The following is a 25,258-nucleotide window of genomic DNA, read 5'->3' as shown; positions in this document are numbered from 1 at the left end:
TTTTGCCCTGCCCCTTTCAGCCAGAATTTGAATACTTAATTACTGATATTTTTTGACTGTTCTAATAGGAAGGTAGCTATGTAGGCATAACATATGTAATGAACTCTACTGAGCCATATCAAACAGAATTTACAATTTATACCACTTGATAGGAGATGGTAATTCTTATGTACTAAATAAAGTGGTGGCTGGCTATAGACTTCTTTACCATTTGGAGGTTCCCTCTGCAGTGATCGATTAATGGTTCTGCATTACCAAACATCCTGAAAGTTTAGATTTTTCTTTTGAGAAAATACACTCAATTAGGTAGAAATGTAAGGAAAGCAGACATGTAGAGAAAACATTCATTTCCTAGTATTCCTCAAGTATCCACTGGTCTATCCCTGAACGTCAGGGAATTCTTTTCTGGAAACATACGCAATAGAGCAATAGCCTGGGGCTTGGGAAGAGACATGCTTTGTATATGGAAGACCTTAATCATTTTCATCTCATTTTCCTTTTTGCCACCGCATTACTAGATGGAGAAGATATTCGGTAAGCGCGTATTAATCATGTTCTAGAGAAGGGAGAAATTAAGATCCAAAATTAGGTAACCCGTCCCCAGCCTCCATGCAGAGCTGAGTCAGATTTATGGTGGGTTTCTTGGTCAGTGTGTTTGCCAAAGTCAGCTACTTCTAAAAACATCTTCCCAAAAGCTTTATGAATCTAGTCCCTTGTACTATTCATTTGCCCATTTTCTAAGTTTATAATTTTTCTTTCTCCTGTTTTCCAAAAGCTACATTTGGGGTTTTACTGAAGAGGAATATTGTCTTTTGTTTATACCTGTTACCTTTTCTTTCTGTAATTAAATCCTTATTCATTTTCCAACTTTGCCATGAACTAGATAAGAAAAAACTGAACCATAGAGGTATGTACCTACATATGTAAGAGGCCTTCTGGGCCAGCCCTTTTGTTTCCTTGTGAGTTTATTAAAGTATAGAGGGTAAGTGGCTTGCCGAAAATCACACATGGTGAAAGCAGTCACTGTTTTGAAAAATTTTATAAAATTACATAATAGCAAAGATGAAATAACATGATGTCTAGTAACAATTTTAATGTTTATGAGCTGTTTATTTTCATCTTTCAGATTAGATAAGGCAGAAATAGTTTCTGAAACAGTAGAGCATAGAACACTAAGATGATTTGGCAACTGGAGAACAGCATTGTAGGCAGGACTAGAAAGACAGCAATTATTTCTTAAATCTACAGTGAAGCTTCTTCCGATGATAGTCCTTCAAATTATGTAATTAAGTGGTTTAAAGGGCCCTGACTGGTTTCAGTGTATTATAATGTAGTACATTTATCAAATGATAGAGGGAATTTCCAGTAGAGCAAGTTCTTCTCCCTTAGCCTGACAACAGAGGATTATGAAAAACAAAACATCATAGATAAAAATTGGCTGTGAGGAAAGTTCTCTTACACATTTACATTAGGGATAAACTGGAAATGCCTAAAAGCTACAAAATGTAGCCTAACAGCAAGTAAGCAATTTTATTCCCTCCCCCACAAGTTAATTTTTCTGGGTTTATTCATTTGTCATCTTCAAAAGATATTTATGACCTATAACTCAAGGCATTTTTGAATTAAGAAGTGAACACCAAAGATCCTTAAAGGTGTAGTTATAAATCCTGCTGCAGTAAAACAAAGTCCAAATGCAGAATATTGAGAACTGTCTCCTTGGTTAGTGCTTTGCACATTTATAAGATCATTATCACTGGAAAAGAGAGAGAGAGCACTTTTTTTCCTTTAAGTGGGACAAAGTAGTTGCCCCTCACCCTGGGCAGGGTTAAAGAATTTAGGGGGAACAAATATAGTGTGTTCCTGGTTATCATGGGTACAAAAAGAACTTTCTATTCCTGCTGATAAGCAGGGAGAGGCAAGAGGCCTCGGAGAGTCACGTGGAGCCCTGGAGAAGACGCTGGCAGAAGAGGGGCATCTCAGGGCAACCAGAATTACTCTACCAATCCTTTGACCAGATCAGTATAAGAGGCTGGTCAGAAGGAGCGATCATGCAGAGTATTCAGGCATTTGCTAAAAAAGTAGGCTCTGTGCTGTCCAAGCACCCTGGTTTTTTTTTTTGTCCTTTTCTCCTTGTGTAAGAAATTGAATTGGATTAATAGGAAAAATGATTTCTACTAGAAATCTACACATTTAAGTCAAAGGTTTTCTCTGAAAGTCTGAATGTCTGAAAAATATTTGCAAAAATTGTAATCACTTTTTAGCTCCTTAAGGATTGGGATATCAACAGATGGATGCTAATTTGCATGTATGTTCCAGATTAGATGGATTTGGGAGTCTTACTTCCATCCCTGCTGCCATTTGGAAATGACAATATCATGCTTACTGCCACTAATTCTAGTTATTGTCATATTTCGCATCTCATGATTTCTGGGAAAAGCTAGTGTCTCTCCCCAGATGCCAGTTATTGCTTACAGAGCTTGGCTTCATAATTCCATAATCATTGCACTGTCCATAGTAAATATGGGAAATTATGGAGAACTAATCAATGTAAGGCATATGAAACCTATATTAGCCTAATAATAACTTAAAAGTAGTAGCCCTGGGCGCCTGGGTGGCTCAGTGGGTTAAACCACTGCCTTCGGCTCAGGTCAAGATCTCAGGGTCCTGGGATCGAGTCCCGCATCGGGCTCTCTGCTCAGTGGGGAGCCTGCTTCCCTCTCTCTCTCTCTGCCTGCCTCTCTGTCTGCTTGTGATCTCTGTCTGTCAAATCAACAAATAAAATCTTTAAAAAAAAAAAAGTAGTAGCCCCATAAAAGCTAATTTTGAAATAATCAAGAAGGAATGTGTGTGAAATGACTGAAACCCCATTTTAATTAGCAATTTTGTTAATTTTCCATATTATAAAAAGTTGTGGGATTATGGACATTGGGGAGGGTATGTGCTTTGGTGAGTGCTGTGAAGTGTGTAAACCTGGTGATTCACAGATCTGTATCCCTGGGGATAAAAATATATGTTTATAAAAAATAAAAAATTTTTTTAAAAAAGGTGGGGAATTTCAATACTTCATTTTGTTAAAAAAATGAAAATGTTATTTAAGTGAGTTTGTTGGTTTTTTTTTTAAGTTTTTTTTTCTGTTGGATGAGAAATATAGCATATCACAGGGGGAATTCAGAGGTTCAGTTTTGACATTTTTATTTTGTACTGTTTATTTGTAAGGGTAATTAACAAATTGTCAAGAAAGCATAAATCTCTGGAGATCTGTACCAAGAGAAATGTCAGTATGATAACTCTTTGTTTATTTGAAATTTTCATAGTGATCACTCACTCAGTGAGGACCTTTAGAAAAAAAAATATGATCATTGTACATGAAGTATTTTATTTGGCATATCTGTCTTTATTTCATAGACTCTGTATAATTGAGTGCTTTTCCCAGGTTTATTTTTCCTTTAAAATATTTGTGTGAAGTAGGCCATGTGAGTACCAGAAATTTCAGCTCAGAAATATGAAGCAGGAATAATTTTGCATGTAACTTACAAAGGCTCTTTTGAAAATCAAAATGATCAAATGTGAATTTTATAGTCTCTTTTTGTTATGTCAATCTATTTTATTATCATGATATTATACAGTTTAGTAGCATAATTAAAATATCACATGTGGAACCCATAGCCCAAACAGTATTTCAACTTAATTAGTAGACATGCATACCTACTTCTCTTCTAAGGTATTCATGGGCTCTGCCCAGGAGACAGCTTAGGTGAAAAAACATGACTGATCTAATCCATTTAAACCTGTACTAGTTTCTCTTGTAACTGAGGGTAGAGAGTACTGTGGGAATAGGAGATGGGGATAGTTCTATAAAACACAATAAAGCTTAAGAAGAGTAAAAAAACAAACAAAAAAAATTTTATTTATTTGAGAGAGTGGGAGGAGAAGCAGAGGAAGACAGAGAATCTCAAGCTGATTCCATGCTGAGCATGGAACCTGATGCAGGGCTCAATCTCATGACTCTGAGATCATGACCTGAGCAGAAATCAAGGGTCAGACACTTGACCGACTGAGCCACCCAGACAGCCCTAAATTAGTTTTTTTTCAATGATTCTAGATCAAGCCCAGAGCACTTCATGGAAGATGGTAGGCAGCTAAATATATTTAATTGTTGGATGAGGTGAGGGGTTAAAAGAACAAAATACAACCTTTCTAATAGCTTATAAAAGGGAGAAAAAAGAATTGGTAGAGACATGCTTTTCTTAAAGGAACACTTTTGAAAATATGATTTCGTACCTTTTAATCAAACACTGAAATTTAATCGATGCTACTAGAACAACAGTGGTTCATTTTTACATGTTGCAAATTTAAAAATTGAGATTATTTAAATAAGAGTTAGGATTAAGCTTACTTTTACTTTACGTTTTAAAAAAAGTTTCCTGGGGCGCCTGGGTGGCTCAGTGGTTTGGGCTGCTGCCTTCGGCTCAGGTCATGATCTCAGGGTCCTGGGATCGAGCCCCGCATCGGGCTCTCTGCTCCGCAGGAAGCCTGCTTCCCTCTCTCTCTCTCTCTCTCTCTCTCTCTGCCTGCCTCTCTGCCTACTTGTGATCTCTGTCTGTCAAATAAATAAATAAAATCCTTAAAAAAAAATAAAAATAAAAATGAAAAAAGTTTCCTAAGAAAGTGAGCAAAGTAAACAAGCTTACTGAGCTGTTGTATCTATGACAGAGGTTAAATCATTTTCAGGCAAATTCCTCCCCATCCCCTCTCCACATCTTTTGAGAGTTCAATCTGTAGGTGTGTTAGTTTTCTACAGCAGTTCTCTTACAAATTAGTATCAGTTTAGTGGCTTAAAACAAGATCAATTCCTCTTGCAATTCTGTTAGAAGCCTGACATGAATCTCACTGGGTTAATCTCAAATTGTTCATGGGGCTGCATTCCTTTCTCCAGCCTCTGAAGGAGAATCGGAGACTTACTTCCTTACCTTTTTCAGTTTCTAGAAGCCATCTCCATTCCTTAACTCAATTCATGGCTCCCTTCCTCTATGTTAAAAACCTGCAACGCTGTATCTCTCTGACTCCCTCTTTCTTACCAGAGCTGGATAAAGTTCTCAGGTTTTAAGGATTTATGTGATTACATGGAGCCCAGCCAGGTAATCCAGGAGAATCTCCCCATCACAAGATCCTTACCATGAACCATATCTACAAAATCCTTTTTGTCACATGTGATAACATATTCACAGGTTCTAGGAACTGAGATGTCGATCTCTTTGACGGCCATCTGTGTACACACTGAGAGGTAGCACTCAGTTCACAGGACCGTGAGTCAGCATCAGAAGATACTGATGTAGATTGATTTTTTAAAAATTGGTGTATAATAATTTATACTTGTTAATGAAGGCAATTACCACCTTTAAATAAAACTTTCATTAATTGTTTGAAATGCTTTTATGTACATACAGTTTTAAAAATAATTTAATGATTATTTAATGGTAAATTATTAATAGTAATAATTCCATTGCCTTCCACAAATCTGCATTTTCACATAATTTATTTATAATGACAATATAGCTTTATATATATGAACTATCTTATATTCTGTTTTCACCCAATTCTTATATATACAACTATACAAATAGGCCATATTTTATTAAGCTTTAATCTTGATGTTAGAGATTTATGTGTTTATAGTTTCTTATTAACATAGATAATGAAGTCAACTGAACATTGACTTATTTATACAAGGGTTTTGCTTTTATTGAGTAAATCCCTTGGAAAAAATTGCTTTGAAAGAAATTTACAGAGTAAAAATATATGACTGTCTGAAGGTTGTCTACATAGTCCCCTCTTTTTATTTGTTTGTAGAACCATAATTTTGTTCAGTTACTAGTTGGTAGGGTGGTTTAAGCCCCAGGGGATGAATTTGTCCTATAAGTAAAACCTGGAATTTTCTATGTCCTTTGCCAGTGATTGGCTTCAGAATTTGTGGGTCAAATTTGTCCAAAAAGATTAAGTTGAAATTTTTTTTAGCTAGTGAGGGTTTGGTTAGAGCTGGAATTTAGTTAGGATGCTGAATTTAGTTAGGATGTCTGTTATAGCTCTAGTTCAGATGAGTGGAGGAGCTGAACTAGAATGAGGTTGGAACAAGAGCAAAAGTCATTGAAGAGGGTGAGACAAAAGGAACATTCAAAGATAATTGACATATTGGGCCAGGATGGCTATAAAACAAGCAAGTGCCATTGCTGGGATTGTGGGATTGTGGTGCAGCGTGTTTTGGATGTTCAGGGATGTTGACTTTATTTTTTTATTTTTTATTTATTTTTTTTAAGATTTTTATTTATTTATCAGAGAGAGAGAGGGGGAGAGAGCGAGCACAGGCAGACAGAATGGCAGGCAGAGGCAGAGGGAGAAGCAGGCTCCCTGCTGAGCAAGGAGCCCGATGTGGGACTCGATCCCAGGACCCTGAGATCATGACCTGAGCCAAAAGCAGAGGCTTAACGCACTGAACCACCCAGGCGCCCCAGGGATGTTGACTTTAACTTGATGTCCTAAGGACAAGCATCCAAATATGTGTGGGCTTCAAGAGATACCTTGGGTTCAGTGGAATGTACTGTGAGGAACAAATGCAAGCCCCATATACAATTTTAAATTTTCCAGTAGTGGCACTTTTAAGAAGTAAAAATAATAATAATAATAAAATAATAAGGAAGCAATGTTGATTTTAATAGTGTATTGTATTTGATACAATATATCAAAAATCTTATCATTTCATTAGATAGTCATTATGTATTCCAACATCTCACTTTGTTCTGGCCACATTTCAAGGGCTTCATCATCATGCACAATTAGAAAAATGAATTTAGGAGCCAGTTATAAAGTCAGTACCTTTCTTCGCTTGCAAATATGAACTTGTGTTTGGCTTCTTTCTGGAATTTTTGCTGTTGTGAGTAACACTGTAATGAACAGCCATATATAGAACTCCTGGTGCAGGAATTAAGGATGGTATATTCCTAGGTGCAGGACGGCTGGCAGGCAGCAGGTGAAATAGTGCTCACTTTATTCTCCAAGGTGGTTACTCCAGTTCACATGCCAGCCAGTGGTGTGGAAAAGAGTCCTTACTGCTCTACCCCCATACCAACATTTGGAAAAGTCTCCTTTCTTCATTTTTGTCAAACTAGTGGGTGTAAAATGGTTTCTTATTGCTTCACAATTTGCATTTTTCTGATTATTAATGAGCCTGAATACCTTTTGAGAAGTATGTGAACCTTCATTTGTCCTCGTCTATAGAAATTACAAATATTTATTCATTCAAATATAAATATACTTATATATGTTATATGCCATATATTCATATATGTCGTATTATATATTTATTCACAAATATTTTATTTTTGAGCACTGTCTATTACATATTGGTCTAGGTATAGAGACTATACTAGTAGGGGGGAAATAGTCTCATATCTTGCCTTCTAGGAGTTTAGTTCTAGTGTTGTGTATATCGTGAAGAGGAAGAGAAAAAAACAATAACAATAAAAAAAGGTGAAGCGGCGTATGTCAAGTGTTGTTAGTAAACCTCATTTAAGTCCGATTCAGCCATTTTATGTCAGGACTTAACTTAGCTTCTGCAGTTGTAAAAAGGAGATGGTAATAATACCATCTTCATTGTTTATTCAATGCATATGAAGAACTTGACACAGCCCTGGCAAATTGTAAGACTCAGAAAATGCTAACAAGTATTATTTCCCCCCTTTTTGCTTCTCCTTTTTCCCTGTAATTTCTTCTCAGAACTTCTGAAGTTTAAGATTAAATATGTTTTGGTTTGTTGAAGTGTTGGCTTTCATTAGGGTGTCAACCTATTGGTACTTTCTGTGACAAGACAGATGAACTTAGCTAATTTTGAGATGTGTTTTTGGAATTTCAAGCTTCTTAAATCCCCAAAACCAAGAGCCTGAGAATGGGTACTTTTTAAAAAGCTACATCATGTCAAATGCCAAAAATGTGGGAAAATCTGTAGGAATGCCTTGTATTCATTCAGGGTTGTGTCCTATGAATATAAATTTTGCCTGAATTAATCATTTTAATCTAAAACCAAGTTACCGTAAACCATGTGCAAAGTGCTGTATAGAAGAGATGGATGTGACCTTGTTAATCTTTGGAACAATTACGTGTCCCTCTTTCTTAGATAATGATGTTGAAAATGATCTTCAATCAGACATCGGTTGAGCACTGCAAGACTCACACTGAAAAGCTGAAAGAATGCAACTTCTTCTTAATAGCTGTGCGCCTGGCTTCACTGAACCAGATCTTGGATCCCTGGGTTTATCTGCTGCTAAGAAAGATCCTTCTTCGAAAGTTTTGTCAGGTAGCCAATGCTGTCTCCAGCTGCTCTAATGATGGACAGAAAGGGCAGCCTATCTCATTATCCAATGAAATAATACAGACAGGAGCATGAAAGAAAACACCTAATCAACTTGCATGTTCACAGCTTTTGGCAACAAAGTAGCCATAAACCTTACTGTGAATTTAGGCATCTCTAGCATGCCACTGTTTATGCATCGAAGGAGAATTTTGATATAAGGCTAAATGGTCTCAGAAGCCTAGATAATCCCCTATGTGCCAAAAGTGTTGAAACGCAAACAAAGGAAAATATATTATTAACAGTCTAGTGTTTTTGGGTCTCTGCCATGTGTAGCTGAATATGTGATTATTTATGGGATGAAAACATTTTTTGTTATATAAATGATCTTGGTCTGTGGTGGGGGTGGAGTGGGGAAAGTTAATATTCCAGTGTACTGAGTACATGGGGGACGGAATGCATAGATCATCAGAGATAGGCGGTAATTTGCCTTTGTCCAAAGACCTTGGTCTTCTGTATTCTCTTTCTTTCTATCGCTCCATGTCACTCTTTTCCCCTTACATTTTTTAAAAAGTTGCATTAGGATAAGAAACATAAATGTATCCATAATATTCAGTGGTGTTGATGTAAATATTGCTCAATGCATAAATTATCTGCTGAACTTAACGAAGTTTAAGTTTTGGATGTGTTGGTAATTATGTTTACTCCTATATAAGAGCCAATTGCATTTATTTGAAATATGACAGGATTTATGACTATCCAAATCACTCTATGTTCTTCTTTTTGAATATATTTTTCATTCTTAAAAGCCTGGGTAAGATTTATGAATCTGATCTGGAGAGTCAGGAAAGTGATTTTTCAAAATGCTATTTAAGAACTGATTTGAGAACTAAATACAGGTACTGTGGTTAGTTCTCTTCCCTGATTGTTCCACCAAAAGTATCCTCTAGTCTTCTGGATATTTAACTACTAACTCTAATTTCTATAGAGTTAATACTAACTCCGTTAAATATTTTGAAGTTTCCATAAAGAGTTTCTATAGTTTGGCCTATTTATAGAATTAGAAAATTAATAGTATTGACCCCTCACAGCACTTTCTCTCTTCTCTCTTCAAAGTAGCTCTGTATCTAAATATTTATTATTAATATGTTTTCTCACACTCTATGTGTGTACAAACCTTATAACTAAGCGAGGTATCTTTTTGACACAAGTAGATTATTACACTAAGTTTTGAGAGTTGCACTTAAAAAACAAACAAACAGAAAAATTTCCCCCAAAAACATAACAATCTTTTAAATGAGACCTACACAAAATGCTCTTTGTATCCTTTGGAGCATTCATTTTGCAAACTCATTAACATTTTCTCATGAAGATAGTAATCTACAGCTTGCCTTATTGCATTCCTAATTTTAAAAGTTTGAGATTTATTTTATATTTCTTTATAGTAACTACTTTTCCCCTCGTGTTTAGTAGGCATTTGAGGAATAGTTGATTTTAATAGGTACTACATATCTATTAGATTAATATATAAACCATCCAGGTCAGTTGGGAATAATCAATTTATTATTATTATTATGAATACCATGTCAAACTGAGTGGATAAACAAGGTCTGCTGAGAGTGTTTATGTAATTCATGATGGTTCCACTAATCTATGTTGTAGAAAAAAAAGATGATATAGAACCCAATACTAAAACCCTGTTATAAAATCTGTCTATGATATAGAATTGGATTATCCCACCAGTCACCTCATGAAGAATTAGACAAAGCTACCTCCTTTGTCCCAGGAAAAATGTGCACTTAAATGACCTTACAGAAAAGAGGCCTTCCCTCTTGAATCGTCCTCTGGTCCTAGGTCATAATCTGATAGACACATACACGGTATGGACTTAAGTGGTGCGAGTGGGATTGGGTTTTCCCTTCCAGCACCTAGTACAACACTTGAAATGTAGGAAGAGTTCAGCATTTATTCAATGAATGAATGAATGAATGGCTGCCAAAGCCAAGTGTGTCTTGGTAAGGTGCCTGCCATATGACTGAAGGGCCACATGCCATTATAGTCCATCATACTAATGAGGTGAACGCTCTCTGTTTCTTTAATTCAGAAAAATGAATTTACCTTCAAATGTGTAGTAACATATTACTGTACAACAAAGTGCTTTATCTGTATTAATAATTTAAGAGACTGATACTTCCAAATGGAGATGGAGATTACTGTCGAAGAAATACCACTTTTCCTCCAAGCGCAGAAATACATAAAGACAAAACAACCTGACACTTAGCCTTAAGTTCACAATACATTTCTGCCCGTGATACGTGGCAGGAGTGGACACATCTGGCAGTTTTTCAACAAGGTTGAAAAGAAAGTGGAGAAGGAAAAATGATGTAAATGGAATGGGTTTTGTTATCAGGCCAGCCATTGGTTTGTCCAGGGAAAAGCTGATAAGAAATATAAGCCCCAAATGATTTCAACCTTTGGATGATAATCGAAGTTAGATTTCAGAAATGTTGTACAGAGGCCCTAGATGTGGTCAGAAAGTGAACAGACATCTGAAGTCACTGCATTAAAAATCTGCTTCCAAGTTTAAGTTTATTGGCCTTTAAATTCTTCCTCATATACTTTGTTTATCTATGTATCTGTCTGAGCAGGAAAAGAAGATGTGGGCATAAATTATGATGATTCTTAACTTGACAGTATTGATTTAAAAAAAATTAAAGGCCTAGGAAACCACCTGGGAAAAAGTGAGGATAATGTAGAAATTAAGGTACAATCAGCTACTGTAGATTGTACATAGCAGGGCTGATTTTCCAAATGATGAATTTATGCAGCTAAGCTGTCATAGACGAGAAGGATGATGTGCTATATCCAATAAGAATATTTTATGTTTCAAATAAAATCAGTGCAGTGGATATCTCAAAACTACTTTAAATGTTTTATCTTAAGATTTATCAAAATTTGCCTAAGGCTGTATACCAGGATATTTTTAAGTAGATCTGTAAAATCTTGACAGATTTAAATGACTATGAATCAAAAAGTGCACAAAAAGTGTACATTTATTTATTATATAAAAAATCTCTTGGCTGCGTTATAGAATAAAATTGTGGAAGCTCATGCTGGCATAGAGTGATGGACCAACTAGAAACTCTCAAGACATAACTATTTTTCAAAGGTGGTCAATCTGTGACAATATTCTAATAATAGATTTTCCAGTGAATTAGATCTTTTATTCATTGATACTTTTTATCTGTTGGCTTTGAGTCCTAATTTGTGATTAGTTTCAATCTTTCCGTGTCAGCAATCACTTAATGGTTCTTTTGTACTGGGATTAAATTAGAGACAGAAAGTAGAAAAATTTTTATTGTTCACAGTTTAAACACATATATTCATATTTATTTTTAAATATTTAACCCCAAAAGCTGTTCTCAAAATAAACAGGATACCAGAAGATGAGTGACATAGAAAGATTGCAGAGTATTTATTCCTAAGAACATATTAAAAGCTTAATGTGGAAAATTAAAATTTCTATGATTTACCCATGTGAAAAGTTTAGACCATCACCCATGCCAAATCTTCAGAGATGTTTATTGACGGTTTTATGCTCACATACATCCCCAAATCGCTAAAACTGAGGTTTTAGTAAATGTGCAGAATTGTGCAATGAATAAGATTATATCATTTTAAAAAGGAGGACTATTTAACACAGTGGCTATATTTAGAGGACTGTTATCTGAATTGCAATAAAATTCTGATAAGAGATGGCATACATCTGTGATGTTTCCTAACATAGATTTTGATAGAGCCAATTTGAAAATCAACCTAAAACTCACATGCACATTTGTTAAAGAGTTGTAGCAGTTCGGTATTCTTTTTTTTTTAAAGATTTTTTTTTTTTAAGATTTTATTTATTTGACAGAGAGAAATCACAAGTAGATGGAGAGGCAGGCAGAGAGAGAGAGAGAGAGGGAAGCAGGCTCCCTGCTGAGCAGAGAGCCTGATGCGGGACTCGATCCCAGGACCCTGGGATCATGACCTGAGCTGCAGGCAGTGGCTTAACCCACTGAGCCACCCAGGCGCCCCGCAGTTCGGTATTCTAAGACAACTAACTAGTGATTACATATGAAGCATGAAACAGAGAATTAGGGAAAATGTTAAAATTATAATTCTGTTAGATTGGAATCCTTTATATAGATACTGATTTCATAAGAAATTTCATATTAAGCTGAGTTACTCAAAAGATTTCAGTTTTATTAGGAATTCATATCTCTAGTTATCCAGTAAAATCTTTTACCTGTCTTCTTTGAATACCTTTTTTTGGATTGAGCCACCTTGCATAAAACAGAAGAAAATAAAAAGAATAGTGCAGAGTGAACTTGTTCTCCAAGTGACAAAGGAAAAACTGAGACTATGCCCTTCTCAGAAAGACTTCCCCAAGTCTAGAGTTAAGGAATTATTATTTTTTTTTTTACAAGAAGATCAACAATTCATGTTAAAGTCAGATGGAAAGATATCCTCAAAACATGCCCCTTAACATTTTCTTTCTCACTTGTCCTTGTTCTCTACTCTTTTAAGGAACAATAGAGCACAGAACTTTTATTTTATATATTCTCTATTTTATAATTCCTAAAATAAAGATTCTATTTTAAAGGTTTATAATTTATACAAGTTGAATTTTAAACCATGACATAATGATACCATAAACTGAGTATATTTTGATTATCTGGAAAAACAGAATCAGATATATACCATCCATATTCATTTATATATCACTTACTTTCTTTATTGAGAATCAAAATTCTTTCATTTTCAAAATTTTAAGTCAATTTAATATTATCAACAACCTAAATATTTACTGGATTACATATTTCGTCATTAGGAACAAGACTGTGGCCCCAAACCCCTTGCCTCCAACCTGTTTATTCATTTTCTCAACAAAGAGAAAGTAATAGAAATATTTACTGTTGGTGAAATTGGTATTGTTTTTAAGAGGATAGAGAACAGCTTCATATTTCTAGCATGCTTATGCCTTAATATATGAAACAGATCTAAGTCTGTTTTTTAGTAAGTCTGCTTTGACGGAACAATTTTATTATGGGAGTAAAGATAGAAAGGAAAGAGATGATCATGAGGAACAAAATCAGATTTTTCCAAGTTTTTGAGCATTTGGAGATGATTCCACCCCTGAAGTCATTTTAAAAAGTGCAGCTCTTACAGTCTTTTGTCAATTGCTTTAGAAACAGAATATTTTGGCTTCTTAATTAAAGTGGATCAGATAGCTAGACAAAAAGTAGCCAATCACCAAACTTCAACAGTTATTTGAAAATGGTTTCTTTATTTTCTGTTTGTGTAGAGTCAAAGCGATAATGTTAAACACAGAAAAATGCATATGACTTACTGATACACTCCAGTGTTCTTTCAACTTTTGAAAATGTACTTATGTCAAGTACGCAAAGGGAGGGGGTGTAGAGAACATAAAGACAGACACGGAGGGAACCTTATACATTTGCAATTTGTTAAATTTCTTCATCCTTTTAGGCCCTTCCACAGAATCAAAGAGAGGAAGGCACCACGTTTATCTTTATCACGTGAATGTCAGTAGGAAAAAGCAAGGAGTGGCCAGTATTCTTTTCTGTAAGATCAGGTGTTAAGTTCACTCCAGTCATCACTGACTACTAAATTCTCTTCTTTCCATGTATATATGGAATTTGTATGAAATATTTTACTTTCTCCCTCTTCTCTTACCTAATGTGTATGGACAAATAGCATATTTGTAGATTGGCTGGATATTTAACTACTGGATATTTAACATTTCTTTACACAAAAAAGTTTAAAATAGGCACTGATTATCTTCATCTGTTTACAATAAATGAGTGTAAGTACTATTTACATGGCATATTTAAGCAAGAACTGAAAACATTGACACTTTAATCAATAATGTAAAACTCAGCATAGAAAACGTATGTTTCTCCATCTTTCCTATTCAGCCTCCTATCCCTACACACTTGACTAAGTGGGAAGATAAACTTTTGTCATCTCCATGTAAAGTTTTTTTGGAGTTATCCCCACCATAGGTAAACACCCAGTATATTTTAAATGCTAGCCTTCAGGATTGTGGAGACAAAGAATAAAAGAGACTAAAAACTACATCAAAATTTTGATGGCATTCAAGTCATAGCTCTTCTGTGTACTTAATAAATGTGTGTTTTTCATGTTGTGTTTGTCAATGGAAAATAAAGTTGAATGTTCTGAAATGTTCCTGTCTTTTTTTCCTGATGCCAACCCATGTCAGGAATATTTTTTGAAATTGTGTTAAATATATTTTTGAAATCCTATTTGACACGCTTTGTCAAATAACAGCACAATGTAATATGCAGCAGCATTATGCTAACTTAATGATAATACCAATTTGTTTTACATTCTATAACTGTGTACAGTACAAATTATCACTGATTTGCTGTAGATCTGAGGTGCCCTTTTCCTATTTTCAACGTGATATCTAGTCATGTTATAATCCCAGATTTTTTGTTATTAATACGAAAGCACATTTATAAATCATTCTCAATTTAGTTCATCCTCTCATTTGTGGATTCTAGTATAATCTATAGACAGCCAACCAAAGAATTGTCCTTGCTTGTAGTCAGACCCTTTGATAGATTTGTACCGGGGTATTTGTGTGAGCTCATTACTATCAGAGACACCCTTTGGACTTACCCAATACTCTCTTCTATGTGCTCATTCAGCTCAATCTACCTCTTCCTTATTTAGTGAAAGGAGATGTTCTATAGAATATATGCTGCTAGGCCAACCTCAGCAAAAGTAGCGCACCAGGCTTCTTCCTCCTAAGAAAAGGTAATTAGGGAGAGCTCTGACTGTTCCTTCTCCCATGGGGCTCTAGGCTCCCAACCAGATTTTATGATCTCTATAGACTTTGCCCTGTTGCATCAGATAAACGTCATAATGATAGCTTCTGGTAGATCAGAAATATCACCACGATGTTTTTGAACCTACATACCATAAAATGAGACATTGCCCAGTTTCAGGTCCTTGAAGGACATGGGTTCAGACATCGTTAGATATTCTTGGGGTGTTGTGCCCACCGATACCACTTTGCTCATCCACACCAGTTCTGAGCAAATCCAATTTGGAGGTTGGGTACTCAGAATCCAACCCAGTCCTCCAGGCTTGTTCTTTCCTTCAACATGTATTTGTTGTTGTACCTATGATGTGCCAAGCATTCCGGTAGGTGTTAAGACACAAAGATTTTTTTTCTGTGCTTGGGTGAGTGCTGTGAAGTGTGTAAATCTGGTGATTCACAGACCTGTACCCCTGGGGATAAAAATATATGTTTATAAAAAATAAAAAATTAATAAAAAAAAACTCAGCTGTCAATGAATGTATAATCTTGTAGGGAATAGGAAAGAATTTGATCAGAGCTTCTATTAGAGAAAGCATATAGGAGAGGTGAAACTAAAATAGGAAATCATTTCCTGTAGAAGATGGCCGTTAACCTGCATTTTGGAGAAAGGAATGGGTGTTATTTGGGAAGGGGAGGGCATTTTTGGATACCTTTTCAGTTTATTGTCCCAAATTATCATTTCCAGGGGATTCAAGGAAACTAACTTCTAGTGGCCCTGTGAGAAGTATAGGTCTAAATAAGCATATATCTATAACCTCTCAGAATGGGACAAAGTGGTACGGCCTTGGGGCAGGATTTCTCCACCTCAGCCCTCTCGGCATACTGGGTCAAATAATTCTTTGTTATGGGGCTGCCCTGTGCATTGTAGGCTGTTTAATAATATCTCCAGCCTCTATCCACTAGATGAGAGCAATACTTTGCTAGCATGATGATCAGAAAAATGTCCCTAGCCATTGCAAAATATATTATGGGGGACCTAACTGCTCTCAGGTGAGAACACTGCCTTAAGGCAAAGGCAAGGGCAAGGGCCATGGCCATTGCAAGGGTGTAAGTGTCTGAGGGTTTGCAGGCCAAGGCCATCTGTGAGATCTTGGATCTGAAAGACACCATTCTGGCATTTCCTGAAGCAGCAGGCGCTAGAATGTCAGTTTGTGTATGACTGCACAAAAATGTGGTGTTACCACTACAACAATACCCGGATCATCACAGGCCCTGATCCACTTCCGTAATCACATAAACCTATTCACAAAAGAGGAGGTATAGTTTCTTAGAAAGTATCACCTTTCTATTGATGTCTCCAATCCCTATTTTGTTCTTGATAAGAGGCCGTGGGGTTATATGTCTCTCAAGCGGATATATAAAGGTAATGAGTCCATTTCTCCCAGGATCTTTAAAAATCTGTTATAATTCCTCTTAAGTTCACGTTTCCAGACAGGTGCCTTAGGAGGAGAGAACTAATTTACCAAGCTCTGCCTTTTATGGGATTTTGGCCTATTTGGTCAGTGTTACAGAACTGCAACAGCTTTATTTAATCTGAAAGATGATTTTTATCAAAAAGCAGTCCAACTCTGGGCAAATGTCTCTTTATTGGCCTGTGTTTCTCTGAGCTCATGCCAGTGGTTCAGTACCTCAAGTACGGAGCTATTACCACACATTTTGAAGCCAAAGTTCAGCTCAGATCTCTGTAACGAACCCTTAAGCTTCTGGTTTGTACAGAATGGGAAGCTGAAAAATTAAACCCCAAATCTGACCCCGCAAAATTAGAACAAGAATACTTATTAATCTACTGTATATTTCTGAGGCCAAGTAAGAAGATCTATGGATAATCAGTATTTATGCCTAACATTTTTAAGCAGTTTTTAAAAGAAGGCTTTGAATATAATATACAAGGTTGCTTGAATTTAATTTTGACAAGAACATGGGAAGAACATAATTCTGAAACAAGTTGCACAAATTGTGGTCTTTTCAAATTAGATTTAACTATAATATACCTGATAGAACACTGACTTTTGATCACTTTGGGAATCAGAGCCCACCTCACCCCCACCCCAGTAATCAGATGAAAGATATGGATCCCCTCCTCACAAAAAGCACAGACATTTCTTACAGAGTGTCAGAGACTGTACAGCCCTCCTGAATTCTGTCTGTGGATGTCTTGGAAATTTTTGGACACAGGATAGGAATTCTCACTGTGAGAGAGTCTTTATGATTCAAGGAATCTCACAGCTTTCCATGTTTGGTTAGAAAGCCAAAATCTAAAACTGGAGTTGTCAGCCTAATTGCTTCCTTGTGAATGCCAAAATTCCCTGATACCTCATTATATGACCACAACATAATCAGGGATAGAATTATTAAAAGAGGATCTGCAATCATTTAAAAAAAATGCCATCTCATGGAGAAAAGAAAATAAGACAATCCAACCAGAAGAAGGGAAGCATAGGCTACTCACTAAAAACAGGTCGAAAGTAAAAGTACTATTTTTTTAAAATTACAAGTAATTCAGTGATGCATTTGCCTTACAACAAAGAGCTTGTTTCAGTTTTCACTTGTGCTAACCCAGCAAGAGAGATTTAAAAAGAAGCTATTTAAAAGTCAATTAAAAAAAAAATCACACCACTTGAAAAATACAATGCCCTACACACAAAAAAAACCAAATGATTAGAATGTAACTTTTTTTTTTATAAACATATATTTTTATCCCCAGGGAATAAATGAAACAAGATGGGATTGGGAGGGAGACAAACCATAGAATGTAACTTTCTGTTAAGTAACTTTGTTATGTTACATGTATACGGATACATACAAATTCACACTTCTGCATGTTCAATGTCTGCATTGCAGTTTAGAAGGAAGACAGCAAGGATGACTTTACTGATTGATCCTTTCAGTGAGAATGCAAGGCATACACTTACAGATCTTCTTACAAATGTAAAATTAATGATGCTTTAGGCCAACACTTAAAGCTATTAGTAAAATGCTGTATTGATGTTTACAGTTTGTGTTTCTCTACAGGGAAAAGTCTGGAGCAATTAATGACATTTATCTTTGCATTTTTCTAGCCTTATTGAGGAAGATGGAAATGAGATTTTAAAACACTGAATATTTGTCTATTGGAAACAACTCTTTGATACCAAACCATCCTATTTTCTAGATGTGTGTACATGAATTGGACAGCTATATGAGGTGTGCATAAAATTGCAAGTTGATTTTCATGAGTCAGTGGTTTGGAGTCTTCTCCTTTAGCAGATCCATGAAAAGCCATTTTTAGAGAAAAAGCCATTTGTTTTTATTTTCAACATTCCTTGTTGATTTAAACTTTTTTTTTTTTTTTTTTTTTTGGCTGAGCGTTTTCAAGAATTGTGGTGAAAAAATTAATTTGTAGTTCTTTCGGAATAACTTTTAGAGAAATGATATTGATATTTCATATAGAGATATGACATTTAAAATGATTTTTTAAAACATGATATGTTAGTCACTGTACAGTACATCATTAGTTTTTGATGCAGTGTTCGATGATTCATTGTTTGCATGTAACTCTCAGTGCTCCATGCAATATGTGCCCTCCTTAATACCTATCACCTGGCTAACCCATCCTCCCACCCCTCTTCCTTCTAAAACCCTTGGATTGTCTCTTGAAGTCCATAGTCTCTCATGGTTCATCTCTTCCTCTGATTTTCCCTGCTTCATTTTTCCCTTCCTTCTCCTAATGTCCTCCATGCTATTCTTTATGTTCCACAAATAAGTGAAACCATATGATGATTGACTTTTCCTGTTTGACTTATTTCACTCAGCATCATCTCCAGTTCTGTCTGTGTTGATGGAAATGTTGGGTTTTCATTCTTTCTGATGACTGAGTAATGTTCTATTGTGTATATGGACCACATAATCTTTATCCATTTGTCTGTTGAAGGGGATTTTGCCTCCTTCCACAGTTTGACTATCATGAACATTCCTGCTATGAACATTGGGGTGCATGTGGCCCTTCTTTTAACTATATTCTGTATCTTTCAGGTAAATACCCAGTAGTGCAATTGCTTGGTCATAGGGTAGCTCTATTTTTAACTTTTTGAGGAACCTCCACACTGTTGGAGTGACTGCACCAACTTGCATTCCCACCAACAGTCTAAGAGAGTTCCCCTGTCTCCACAACATTTCCAACATTTGTTGTTTCTTGCTTTGTCAATTTTTACCATTTTAACTGGTATCAGGTGGTATCTCAATGTGGTTTTGATTTGAATTTCTCCAAAGGCTAATGATGTTGAACGACTATTCCTACACTCTGAAAAGTTTTAATCAGGATGGATGCTGTATATTGTCAAATGCTTTCTTTGCACCAATTGAGAGGACCATGTGGTTCTTCTTTCTCCTCATTAATATGTTCTAGCACATTGATTGATTTGTGAATGTTAAACCACCCTTGCATCCCAGGGATAAATCCCACCTGGTCCGGATGGATAATCCTTCAATGTACCGTTGGATTCTATTAGCTAGGATCTCGTTGAGAATTTTGGCATCCATATTCTTCAGGGATATTGGTCTGAAATTCTCCTTTTTGATGGGGTTTTTGCCTGGTTTTGGGGTCAAGGTAAGGCTGGCCTCATAGAATGAGTCTGGAAGATTTCCTTCTGTTTCTATTTTTTGAAACAGCTTCAGGAGAACTGGTGTTATTTCTTCTTTGAATGTTTGGTAGAATTCCGCAGGAAATCCTTCAGGTCCTGGACTTTTGTTTTTTGGGAGGTTTTTGATCACTACTTAATCTAGTTACTGGTTATTGGTCTATTCAGGTTGTCAGTTTCTTCCTGTTTCAGTCTTGGTAGTTTATAGGTTTCCAGGAAGGCATCCATTTCTTCCAAGTTGCTTAATTTATTGGCATATAGTTGTTGATAATAGTTTCTGATAATTATTTCTATTTCCTTCGTGTTAGTTGTGATCTCTCCCTTTCATTCATAATTTTATTAATTTGGGCCCTTTCTCTTTTCTTTTGGATAAGTCTGGCCAGTGGTTTATCAATCTTATCAATTCTTTCAAAAAAACAGTTTCTAGGTTGATCTATTCTACTGTATTTCTGGTTTCTAGTTCATTGATCCATGCTTGAATCTTATTTCTCTTCTCATACATGGCTTAGGCATGTATGAGGCTTGTTTTTTGGTTTTTTTTTTCCCAGTTGTTTAAGATGTAAAGTTAGTTGGTGAATTCAGGATTTTTCTTTTCTTTCTTTCTTTTTTTTTTTTTTTGAGTGAGGCTGATGATTGATTTATTACCAAGCTCTGATGAGGAGCCACTGCCTTAAATGTTGCACAGCCCTAATTAGATATTCTTGGCCCTTATCCTTATCTCAGATTTTCTCCTTACCATGACAATTTTGAATATTTCTGTTATTATACCTTCAGCATAATTTTTATTGATAGCTTAAATAATTTATTTGTTAATTTGGTTAATTAATATTGACCACTACTAAGATACTATATGTTTAATTTAAAATATTTTAAAATATTTTTAAAATGAAATTATTTCATTAAAATGCTCTATAAAATTTTTTGGGTCATAATGAAAGAGAAACATTTCTAATATTGGGAAAGGAGTCAGAACACTTACGTCCAATTATCTGATTTGCTATTCACTGGTTATCTGTCCTTGACAATTCAGGAAACCAATAATTTTCTCATCAGCACAAAATCGTTAGGATTAAATAAGACAACGAAGATAAGGACACTTTTGGAAGCGCTATACAAGTAGTTGATGGTTAATTTATTTTATTATGTTCATTGATGGAACAGCATTAAAAATTAATTATAATATCTCATCTTAAGCAACTATTGCACAGTCTTGCTAATTCAGTATTAGGGATTCAGCAGAACACCCAAGTGATATTAAAAAACTGGTTTTGGTCCCACATAGGGTGTGTGTGTTTAAGAAAGATACAGTAGCTTCTTTTAAATTTAGTTGCCTTATCTGTACCATCAGGGTTGGTCTTCTGTGTGATATCTTCTAACTGAAAAACGTGATTCTCCTGTCTCTCTGGAATGTCATACAGCTAATCTTGTCAACTAAACACAGAGAAGTTCTTTTCTTTTGAACCTTGAAAAACAACTCATAGAAAACCTCTAGGAGACACAGATAGCAGTCCCATAAAATGTTTGTTTCTTTTTTCTCTAAAAAGAATTTTTAAGGTTCTTGCTCTCCCTCTCCTTTGAGATTGTTCTCTTTTCTCAACCAGATCTCAAGATCCTTGAATACAGAGACCATGTCTTCTTCTCGTTAAGGTATTTTGCCTGCTTTCCCCTTGCTCCTCATCCAAACTACCAAATCCTAGTTCTTGTTGTTAAATGTGATGGATCTTATTTACTTCTTTATTTTGGCTTAGTAAATATCACAAAGATTAGGACATGTAGATTTTCATACATTTGGGTTTATCACTATGTATGTGTGTGTGTATGTCTGTGTATGTGATGTCTGTTTTATCTCAAAAATTTTTAAAAAAATGTTATTACGTTTTTTATTTTAATTCCATTGTAATTAACATAAAGTGTTAGTTTCTGGTGTACAACGTAGTGATTCAGCACTTCTACACATTACTCAGTGCTCACCTAAGTATACTCTTTAATCCCATCACCTGTTTCACCCATCCCCCCATATCCTCCCCTCTGGTAACCATCGATTTATTCTCTATAGTTAAGGATCTGTTTCTTGATTTGTCTCTCTTCTTTTTTTCCTTTGTTTTTGTTTTCATTTTTTTTTGTTTCCACATACGATGTTTGTTTTTCTCTGACTTATTTTATTTATCATTATTTCTAGCTCCACCCATATTGTTGCAAATGGATGGCAAGATTTCTTTTTTTTTTTTTTTTAATGGCTGAGTAATACCCCGTTGTATATCTAGACCATATCTTCTTTATCCATTCCTCTGTCAATGGACACTTGGACTGCTTCCATAATTAGGTTATTATAAGTAATGTTGCAATAAACATAGCAGTGCATATATCCTTCTGAATTTGTGTTTTATATTCTTCAGGTAAATATCTAGTAGTAGAATTACTGGATCATATAATTCTATTTCTAATTTTTTGAGGAACCTCCATCCTGTTTTCCATGGTGACTGTACCAGTTTGCATTCCCACCAATGGTGCATGAGGGTTCATTTTTTGCCACATCCTCCCCAAACACTTATGTCTTATGTTGTTGATTTTAGCCATTCTGATAGGAGTGAAGTGGTATCTTCACTGTAGTTTTGATTTGTCTTTCTCTGATGATGAGTGACATTGAGCATCATTTCACATGTCTATTGGCCATCTGTAGGTCTTCTTTGGAGAAATGTTATGTTCATGTCTTCTGTCCACTTTTTCAACTGGATTATTTGGTTTTTGGGTGTTGAAATATGTGCTTCTTTCCTCAAATACATTTTATTTTTTAATCTCAATGTTACATGCATCCCTTTAAAAAGGTCACATAGTGTAAAAAGGCCCTGTTCTCAGTCTAGCCCTACTCCCAGCACTCTGCTACACTTTCAGCTTCTTTTTCAACATTTCTTCTAGCATAAATGACTGTATTTCTAAATAACGTACTTGTGTTGCTATCTCTCGCTTCATCAACTTTAGACATTGTATGTTGATTTATTTTGCTGGATTTAGCTTTCTCCTCACCCATTTTCCCATTATGGTTATAACACAATGTTTTTTGAATCAGTATTCAGTGTTTTTATTTTTCTTACAATGCAGATATCCCTCAGTGCTCAATCATAGTACCGTGACCACGTTTCCTTTCTGGGACACATTTTTCTTATTTTTAGAGTTAAGAACCTATCGAGTTAAACTTGCTTATTAGCTTTCTTTGTGCCAAAACCTAAACCTTAACGTTTTCCAAGTGACCAAGCCTATCTGATCATCTTTACCCACTTTGGAATCCTGGGTTTCTTGCCATTTACCCTTGTGCCTCTTATTTATATATATATATACACATATATATTCATTTATTAGACACCATGTTTTCTAGATCCTGTGTCTGAAATTGTTTCTTGAATTATTCACTCATTTTGAACACACCTGCTTTAAATGGGCTTTTTAATGTAAGGAAAAGGAACCAAACTCCTAGCAAAAGAAAGAAAATGTTTTAAGTAAACATAAACACTAATAACAATGGGGATAATAACAATAGCGGTAAAGATAATTTTATGAGCAACTGTATTTTACGTATGTCATCAAATTCTCATGCTAATACCACAAGCAGGTGTTACTATCATCATTCTCCAGATGAAAAGTCTGGGGCTCAGGGAGGATAAATCACTCCACCAAGTCCACTGAGCTAGTGAAAAGTGAAGCTGGTGTTCTCACCTGCTTTCAGGTTTATAAAAAATAAAAAATTAATTAAAAAAAAAAAAGAATATATTTGGCCCGTGATCCCTAAGCAAAGCATTACTACTGTGATTATTTTCTGAAGCTTCAAGTTTATCTTTGAGGTCTCCATGAAAGCCCCATGGAAGAAAGGTGATGCTTGGGCATTTTCAAATAGCCACAGACAATCTTGAGCAGCAGTGGGTAAGCAGGTTTTCCAACAGTACTGACTAGAGTCTGCTAACAAGGTTTTTAGCAAAAATCTGAACGTCCGTATGCCCAGCCTGGTCATGTGCACAGTCCTGCAAACATTGTGACCTTTCCTTCTTGCTGGAGATGGACTTGTGCCTGAAGTGGAGGAGTATCAGCTGCCTAGCAGCAGACGGTTGCACAGAAAGGCTTTCTTTCCACTTCCGTCCAGGCCTGTGGTTTTTCAGATGTATGTTTATCATGATTTACGTTACTAAGTATACATCTCTTGCAACCCCTTTGTCTTTTGTTTCATTTTTGTTGTGGTTTTCCTTCCACACTACCTCTCCTGTTTATAAGGTAACTCAGGAGCAGCCTTACTGAGAAGCTGGAAAGCATTATGTACAGGAGGCCTCCTGGAAGAATAGGTACATCAAGATAGAAGAGAGGGAGGACAAGCCTTTGTCAGGAGTAAAACCATTCTGTTTATCATCCCCCAGGCTTAATTTTGAGGTTTGCTCAAACTTCTTCCTGCAAAATATACTCTAGTTCCAGAGTGGATAATGTTTTTTTAAGAGAAAAATTGCTCTCTGTTTTTGAGTCTTTCTTCCTTTGTTCCTAGCAGGCAAAATCTATTTGGTACATCTGACATTTTATTCATTAACCAATATTCTCCTCAACTAGCTGCTCTGATTTCCACAGAACTGGTCAGACTGATTAGAAAGTGTCCAGAATACTTTGCTCCAGGGAATAAAATCTTGGCATCTCCAAAACTTGAATTCTGTTATCAGGAAATGGATTCGAGTGGTAACCCACCAATAGCTGTGTAACTTGAAAAATCGATACAGCTTGGAGTTTATCTTTGGTCTACTTTTGCATGTTATCTTTACTGTTGCAACATAATTATAGTAGTTAACGTTCTCAGCCATCTAGGGATCAATTAACTTTTATTCAGAATGGGCTCAATCCAATTACATGAAAATCTTTACTTAAATTTTTTGTACTAATTGGTGGTTAATTAATTACCAAATCAAATGAATCAATGCTTCGGGCAAATATTTGAAGGGTAAATTCCCATTTGTCTGCCGTCTTCTGTGTAATTTGCATGAGAAATGGAGACTGGGGATTTTCATATGGTTTCTTATTAATAATATAATTTTTAAAATAATGTAATTTATTGATCTCATTTCATGAGAGTAAGTTTTAATATGAGAATACATTTAGGAAAAAATTAAAATAGCAATGAATGATTACACACATTACTTGAAGTTCCTTAAAGGGGAATGCCATTCTCCATTTCATTGGATGAAAAACGATCCTCTCAGACTTGGGGAATCTTTCTCAATTACCCAAGATAACCATTTGGGTGGGAGAGAAGGATATTCTTAGAGAAAGGCAAGAGACAACTAAGATGTCAGCTAGATAAGTAGGATCTTCTTTCAGGAGATGAGTATCCTATGGGGCGCCTGGATGACTCAGTGGGCTATG

General features: G+C 35.6%; 1 protein-coding gene across 3 annotated transcripts in view; it reads left to right on the top strand.

Moving 5' to 3' along the window:
• PTGER3 (prostaglandin E receptor 3) overlaps positions 1-25,258 on the top strand; it is a 195,818-nt gene that overhangs the window by 24,615 nt on the left and 145,945 nt on the right. For 2 of the 3 annotated variants that reach the window (XM_004763017.3, XM_004763015.3), the window contains exon 2: positions 8,168-8,347. The exons of the other annotated variant lie outside the window; for it this stretch is intronic. In XM_004763017.3, coding sequence (XP_004763074.1) covers positions 8,168-8,347 — 180 coding nt within the window. The remainder of the gene's footprint in view (positions 1-8,167; positions 8,348-25,258) is intronic. 3 annotated transcript variants of the gene reach the window in all.

Source organism: Mustela putorius, unplaced genomic scaffold (assembly GCF_011764305.1).
Source record: "Mustela putorius furo isolate JIRA1106 unplaced genomic scaffold, ASM1176430v1.1 tig00003853_pilon_pilon_pilon, whole genome shotgun sequence".
NCBI classification, from domain to species: domain Eukaryota; kingdom Metazoa; phylum Chordata; class Mammalia; order Carnivora; family Mustelidae; genus Mustela; species Mustela putorius.
Note: the sequence above shows the minus strand (reverse complement) of the source record. Positions and strands in the feature narration are given on the sequence as shown.